Source organism: Fibroporia radiculosa, assembly GCF_000313525.1.
Source record: "Fibroporia radiculosa TFFH 294 genomic supercontigs, scaffold7765, whole genome shotgun sequence".
Classification (NCBI taxonomy): Eukaryota; Fungi; Basidiomycota; class Agaricomycetes; order Polyporales; family Fibroporiaceae; genus Fibroporia; species Fibroporia radiculosa.
This window is the reverse complement of record NW_012133449.1, coordinates 1-8,193: the sequence shown is the minus strand read 5'-3', so window position 1 is coordinate 8,193 and position 8,193 is coordinate 1. Positions and strand designations below refer to the sequence as shown.

Here is an 8,193-nt window from a genome sequence, read left to right as displayed (position 1 = left end):
CCCCCCAGCCATAGTACTGAGCATAGTATTCGCGAATGAACGGAAAGGAACAAGGAATAGAAGGGGCAACACACCCTACCTGAAAACTAGCACTTTCCATCAGGTTGTCTGCCTATTGAGATCATCCCGGGTCTTTCATTTCTCCCTAGCTTTTTGAGAATTTGAAATCCTGATACGGTGCCGCGTTCGTGTCGACGTGTATGACCTTTCTGATTTCATCTCAGAATGGACGAGCGGAATGCTGACACGCATAGGCCTGACAGGGTTCAGAGGACCGTAGTCATAGTTAAGTTGAAGTCAACCTTCAGAGTAGCTTGCACGGCCTAAATTCCGGGGGTTCGAATCCCTAGCATGCCGTGAACCATGGGCTCGGGGGCCGTCACTAGGTCTGTGTTAAGTCGGACACAAATGCGCTCAGATCTAGTTCAGATCGTGATCCGGTTCCTGTATGGGACCTGTTACCATGCGTGGAGGCGCGGCATCTCTTTGTACTGTAAGTCCACTGTTTCAAACAAAGCTCTTACACTGACCGGCTGATACGTTCTGCCGACTTGCATGCTTGTCGCAGACTCGTACGGGGTCACAAACCATACTACTGATGGAAATGCGACAGGATTGCCATTAGAAATTGCTGTCAGTACCGACGGTCGCGACGTCACCGTTTTCTCTTGTACTCCATGCTCAGCACTCGGAGGTGATTGAACGACCTTCACTGACGGTGTTCATCTTTATACGCCTTGGACGGAGCGAGCGCTCTTATTCCAGCCATGGCAGAGCAACTTGTATCCTTCGGAATTGAGCTGGGTCCTTCCTTAGGAGCTGTCTTCATAGGTATGTGTCATGTGTCATGTCATAGATTTTCTGCCTCTGAGAAAATCTTGGCGTAGGCTGTCTTTTCACGGCAATGTTGGTATGATTCATTTTGAAACGGGACTCATGAATTGAAATCATCGCAGCCTTTCGGGCATATCGTCTGCCCAATTTATCGTCTATTACGGTAGTTGCTATCAGGGGGACTCCATGGTGGTGAAGTGCATGGTAAATTTCCTCTCCTCACTCTAAGGCAATGGCTGACGTCACAAATGATGAGATTCTTGTTTTATGGTGAGTTTTGACGTGAATGTACAGTTTTTGATAGTACTCACGGTAGTCTAGGATGCTTGATTATGTGCACCTTTGCTTCATCGCCCATGTCGTGTACATAAGCAGTGTTATCGAGCATGCGGCCCCATTAGCTATACTTGATGTGACCTGGTATATTGTATTCAGCATTTTACCGTTGATATGGCATTAATTTGGGGAACATGCAGGACTGTGCCGGTAAGACGCTGAAAATCTCTGAATCAGCGTCAATTTGACGCAGCGTATTTATCTATTCAGGCGCAGGTTGGAGTCGTCGTACGTTCATTTATATCTTCGCCATACATACGCTTCACACATGATGTTTAGGGTGCCATCGACATGATTGTGAGAGGGTGAGAACTTTTTGGCGCGTTTTCGCCTGTATACATGATTGATCATTGCTTAGCTATTTCATCTGGCGAATATGGAAATGTTGGGTTACCGCACGACTGTATTTCCAGATTAAGCTAATAAGTTCACAGTGACATCGCACAATTACTTTATGGTAATGGCTAACGTGAGTACTTGATGTTTCAATCTCGCGCTCTTAGCTGATAACCTAGAACCTATAGGCTGTCAGTGCGCTTTTCACAATATGCAAGTTTTGTAGTTATTTTTTCCGTACTCACCATGAAGCTCACCGCTCGAATCTGATTGCAGTCGTCAATCTGGGTATGTGGTTCTTGGAAATGTACAGTCTTTCAGATTGCTGATGTACTTGGCAGCCGTATGCATCAAAGCGTACGGCTTGTGATTAATCAATTTAGAGACAGAGCATCTCACTACTGTCTATTTCAACTAGGTTTCAAATCAAGACCTACGTTGAACTGGGAAATATCAAAGTAAGGAATTCATATTCAGTCGCTCATCTTGCCCTTCATGTATACTGAGTAGGTCGTGATGTACATGGGGCTTGTTGGGGCAATGGTCGCCGATCTGTCACATTCAATATCACTTTGTTTACTGCTAAGAAGACACAGATCAGGTATCCGCAGGTTCGTATTTTTCGCAGTACTAGAAGTATGTTATATATGCAAATTGGTTTTTAGGAGTGACACCATTATTCGCATCCTTACGTTGTACACCATCAATACTGGCCTTCTTCCTAGGTATGGACGGTATACAAAGGCGAAAAATATCTTCTCACGAGATACAGCTCATGCGCGATCGCTTGTTTGATAAGTGTGAGTGACCATTTTCTCGTTCTCTCAGAAGCTAACTACGTGAATGAAGTTCGCCTTAATGCCCAACAACCTCATATTTTTAGCAATCTACTTCATTCTACCGAAGCGTATGTCCGTCCTTATTTATGCGAGTCAATATTACATTCACATCCCCTAGTTCTCCTCAATTCTATGATGGCCATATTGAACGCCAGGCAACGCATTTTGAAAGCAAGCATGGTCCCTGTCACCTCCATACCGCTAGGTTACATGCCAACGGTTGACAACCACTCTCACGAGGTCAAGGTGTGCTCTTATGAAATAAATTCTAATGCCGGGTCCTTGCTGACGTGGTTTTGGTAAACCACATAGCCTCTCGAAGTGTCGATTCGCGTAGCTGTGGATCAGCATGCTGACTTCAAATGATATCGAATTGTAAATGGATTTATTCGATGACTATTGCATCGGCAAATTATGGCTCTTCGGAGTATGCAGCTCTCATCCGATAAGCTTCACATATCACCAGAGATAATTGGTGAAGGCACAAGCCAGGGCGTCTGTACTCGTCTGTTATCTTATGTGCCAGCTATCGTTGAATCCATTTTTACTGCCACTGATCTGGTTTAGTTTTGACAAGTCAGCCTGGCTGATGGCGTGTGACTGCGATTCATCGATTCATCGCTAAAAGTGGCGTCCCATGATCCTGCGAGTGCGAGGGCGGTAGCGAGCAGTGCTTCTTCAAATGAATTCTGGACCGCAAATATTACTATACGTATCTGTCAATAGCCCTTCACAATCTCTGGCTGTTGATCTCCGGCAGGCTGATTATACAAGGTGTGCACTTTAGTTGCATTATTACCGTAAGCATATTGCCTAATGATTCAAGACATATCATTGATGGATATATGCGCCAGAATTCATTTGAAGCCGGCACAGTCTGCTCGCTACCGTCCTCGCAGGATCGTGGAAAGCAGCTCGGCAGTAAACCACAACCATAAATGTGTACTTTGGTCGCATAATTTCCGTAAGCATACTAGCCAAACATCCAAGACGTGCCATGCTTAGACACTTTACCTCCCAATCTTGCCCGCCCTGACGTCTACTTAAGTATTACTCCATTTCACTAGCGATTGATATGATCTTTTTTTGATTGTTGGACAGATTAACACAGTCTGCGACATGTTGTTCTAGCCCTGTTCTGTCACCTAGGTCGTCTTTTGTCACTCATAGCCAACTCTGAACCAACGTTTGTCTGACTCCAACTTGTTGTCTGACTTTCCTCACAAATAAGCCAAGGCCTACAAGCGCGCTCGTTCCAAGGTCTGAGTATACGGCCGAATCGTGCGGTTTGATGCGTTTTAATATCTAGGAAAACGGTATTAATAGGATTTCTCAGTGGATGCGAGGAAGCTACGATAAGACATGGCTCATGCGAGCATGGGGCTCAGTAAAGTGATGAACTCGTGGCTAAATTGAAATTGCTCTTTGTCACTGACCCTGATATCTTTTGTCATGGAGTTTCAGGGGCCATGGTGATCTGTCTGGGTCAAACTTTAAGGTGGCTTCACTCTAAGAGTCGCTGCAACCCAAGGAAGTATTCAACGACCACCCAGCCCAGTTGTGACTCAATCCTTGTACTACCAAGCCGAAAATTATGTCGACTAACCTTTTGCTAGACACTACATTGGGAGCCATGTTCCTTGGTACGTTATTGATTCGAAAAAATCACGCTTCCAGCTCATAGAATTCCAGGTTCTATTGTCGTGGCATTGTTAATATCATCCCGCAGCTATCGTTATTCAGTGCTGATAATCTCGCAGTTTGTCTGCTATGTCGTACGCTCAATTTGTAACCTATTTCAAGCACTTTCAAGGAGATTCCATAGCGATGAAGAGTACAGTATGTCTTTTTATTATGGCTCGTTGGTACTCAGCCTGAAACTATTATAAAGCTCCTTGTTTTGTGGTAAGTCACACAATCATACGAGGCGAACACGGTGTTTGAAGGTGCACTAGGGGCCTTGACATCTTGCATCTTGTGTTCATTTTAAATGCAGTATATGGCGGTTGTGTTACCGATCATGCCGCTCCCTTGGCTGTACTTCGTGTTACTTGGTTCGTCTTGAGTATTTGCCATTGATTGATGAGAGAAGTTCAACATGAACTTAAAACATCCATAGGAGTATGCCTGTGAGTCAGCGAATATCTTTAAATCTCAGCTATGGTAGTAACAAATGAACCACCAAAAAGGCACATATCGCAGTCGTTGTAAGTCGGACACTGCACATACTCAGAAGTTCCATCGTTAAACGCCAATAAGGGTGCAATCGATCTGATTGTCAGAGGGTAACTATGTTGTCCAGCTGTACGACGGTCGCAGGATCATGATTATTTAAATAGATTCTTCATACAGCGAATATGGATACGTTAAGTTGTTTCTCTGAGCATTCGTTGTAGCTTTTGGCTGACACGACATCAGTGAGCTCGCATAGCTATGTGATGCTAGTGGCGAATGTAAATCTTGATTTCACATCCCAATATGCTATCGTTTCACATTTTCCCTGCACCACAGGTCGTCACCGCTCTGTTTGCTGTTGGTATGTATTCTTTATGCTCTTCTAGTGCTCACATCTTGTTGATGCCAAACAGCTCTTGCCATTGGTATGCTCTCCATTCATATTTGTGTAACTCATATTTTTAAAAAAATCCATCTGACTCAGCCGTTTGCGTCAAAGCGTAAGAGTTTCCTTTTCTCCTGTGATTGAACTGTAGATACAAATTTGATCGACATGGGCTAGGTTCTCCGTCACATACTACTTCCAGCTAGAGGAATACAAAGTTGATCTATCCTATCTGTACCCCGGACCTTCACTGCTGACGAAATGAATGAGTAGGACCTGTTGTATGCGGGGCTTATTGCTGCAATGTCGGCAGACCTGCTCAATTCACTCTCCCTTTCAATCACACTCAGGAAACGTAAAACTGGAATACTCACGTTCGATTTTTTCCCTAATGAGAAGAAATACGCTACTTACAGACACAATTCCAGAACCGACACCATTATCCGCACTCTGATTTGGTATACTATCAATACCGGAGTTCTCCCCAGGTGAGTCGAATCTAGGCAGAACAATCCTGAACTTATCCATAATAATCAGCTCATGCGCTGTTGCATGCTTTGTAACTGTGAGTATGCACCTTCGAAGTATAGTCTGAGAACCTCCACCGACAACAAAAAGTTTGCATTAATGCCACACAATCTGATATTCATAGCGATCTATTTCGCGTTACCAAAACGTGCGCATGCTCGCCAATAATATTGGTGCTGTGTTGTATTGACCCAATCATCTTGGTAGTTCTCCTCAACTCCATGCTAGCGATCTTGAATGCCAGACAAACACTCCGACTGGTAAACACACGTGGCCTTGTGTCTGTAACATTCCTTCGTTCCGGAGGATTTCGCCGCAATATGTTTCCCAGTAAACAACAGGTTAGCCCCTTGGCTTCTACGTAGGTTGTTGATAGGACCATGCGCGGAGCTGTGGTGATATGCTTGTTGCCGCCTGATGTCGATGAGGCACTAGGCTTAGTGGTCACCATCTTTGTCAGTGATTTGAACATAGCAGCGCAAGCCCAACCGGAAGTTTATGAATGTAAAAAGTGTTCTTGTATTCTGTACAGTGCTTCACTGTCGAGTTCCCGTGTAATAATTTATAATACCAGTACTATGATCAAGGGTTGATCATGGTCGGTTAGCTATAAATTCAGTATCAAATGCAGTAGCGTCGGGCAGAGTAATATGATTCATGACCCAAATTGAAAGCTGCAGGTTGGCAAGATGTAACTTCAATGCCGAACGGGACATGGTTTCGTCAGCGAGTACAAGTCCAATTTTTCACCATCTAAAGCAGCTGATTACACTACCCATATGAAATAAACTTACAGACAAAAAGGCATTTTGCAAGATTGTGCACCGTATGATCATCGATCACCACCGATTGTGACATACTCGAAGATGCAAGCGAGACGATCGACCCATCGACGGTCATCTTGGGAATGGGAGCAGGAATAGCGGCACCAGCAAGGTTCCTAGAGGAGTCTAGCGCATCCACACAGACGAAAACAGGATAGGTTCATGTTGGAACTATAAGCAAGTCCCTTAACTTACTTACTATAATGCCGACTTACAACATTTCTAATGTTTTCCGTATATGATAACACTGTTGCGCATGCCTACGGAACGCACGAGCGCCACACTTTCCCTCAGTCTAGGAAGGCTCATGATGAGATGAGCCGGCAGAAGGCCCGTGTGTTAAGACGACTGACTCTAAATCGCGTTTTGAGATCTCGAGTCGACTCGCACAAGTTACATGACTGGATCACCATGTTAATTCACCGTCGGAACAGGTTCTTGCTGCACTCGCTAGACGCCTGCATCCCGCCTTTGCTCTGGTCGTCACCCGCTCGTCGTTGCCGTCTGTGTGCGTGTCACTTGTATACTTTACAATATCCAGCCGTATCATGTCTTCTGGGTCACGACACAGTCCAGTCAGCAGGCGTGGCTACCAAGAGGCTGCTTACAACACCCCGCTCCCGTACCCCACAGAATCGCTCTGGCTAAACAAGACCGAGCCTTATTCCTGCCCCCGATCACACGGTGCACATGCCAACGCGGGCCCAGTTTCATACTCGACAAACGAGGGATTGAATGCGCACTAGCAGCGCCAGGTCAAGTTGAATCACTGTGAGTCCTACGCGCATATGTGAAGAGGTAACCGATGTATTGATCAGAACCTCCGGTATGACGCCAACATGGCTGCAATATGAGGATAGAAATACTCGTGCATGGGGATTGTGTGGCTGGAATAGCGAGCAAAGACCCCGACGAGTTTCAACGGGCGTCTAGCATGCACACTTAGAATTCTTAGCTTAGATCAGCCACTGCACTTGGCCAATAAGTACAGTGTGCTGGAGATAACAGTAGCCAATATACATGATCTACATGATCATGTCTGTTACTGAAACAGCCTTTAGCTTTGTGTGCCATCAAGGTTACTGTTGAAATATCAAGCTGATTCACCAACAGGCATGCTTTCTTATCCATGGTTATTGATGGTATGTGTGCAACCCTACTGTGTGACTAGTATGTTAGCTGCTCTATCCTTCTACAGTACCCAAACTCATCTTACAAACTCAGGACTCTTATGGGTATCCTCTTTGTGATTGTCTTTGTATATGTATACACCATACAGTATATGCCATGAGTCCACATGTCACAGTTTTTCGAAAATATTCCAGAATAAGCATGCGCCTATCTTATCTTATCAGATAACAATTAGATATAGATTAGATATATGCTGGAGTATCCACGGAATAGTAGAGAACCAGCTAGAAGGTTCTAGGACACGGTTGTCAATCAGGTGACAGCTCACTAAGCAGTTCTACTCAGCGTCGTTTAGTGATCAAGACCCACATGTCACCTGATATTTTAGTCAGATCCCAGTTCAGGGATTCGTCATCCACATGTCAAGGTATCGCCCTTGACCCTAACTCCAACCCTAACCCCAGCACTTACTTGTGTAGTTCTGGTGGTTACAAGAGGTAAGCAGTAGTGCTTGTCTTGGGAGTGGCTAACTCAGAGTAAGAGTAGAGTGAAGTAGACGGTGTGTGATCTCAATAGATCAGACTACCGTACTATGCTGTATTGCTCTGGTATTTATATATGAGGGACCAGACCCCTAATACTACTGTTAGTACACCTAACACCTAGGCTGACTGATGCTCCTAATATGCTATTGGCTATCTAAGAATACCTAACATGTGAGCCATCACCATATGTTCGGTCAGCAGTCTGATTTTTGATGATCACCTGAATGACCATGTGTGTCTCTAGTACAAATGGGGAAATC

The 8,193-nt window shown here is 44.8% G+C and overlaps 1 protein-coding gene across 1 annotated transcript; it reads left to right on the top strand.

Moving 5' to 3' along the window:
* Positions 1 to 767: 767 nt before the first annotated feature.
* On the top strand, positions 768 to 2,711 carry FIBRA_06520 (uncharacterized protein; the record flags this gene model as incomplete). Its single annotated transcript, XM_012328241.1, has 19 exons — positions 768 to 831; positions 888 to 906; positions 957 to 1,038; positions 1,091 to 1,104; positions 1,156 to 1,254; positions 1,311 to 1,320; positions 1,381 to 1,398; positions 1,450 to 1,475; positions 1,529 to 1,554; positions 1,605 to 1,639; positions 1,695 to 1,794; positions 1,848 to 1,863; positions 1,925 to 1,964; positions 2,017 to 2,117; positions 2,172 to 2,231; positions 2,279 to 2,306; positions 2,356 to 2,413; positions 2,464 to 2,591; positions 2,658 to 2,711. The coding sequence occupies 19 exons, from the start codon at positions 768 to 770 to the stop codon at positions 2,709 to 2,711; spliced, it is 978 nt and encodes a 325-aa protein (XP_012183631.1).
* Positions 2,712 to 8,193: the final 5,482 nt, after the last annotated feature.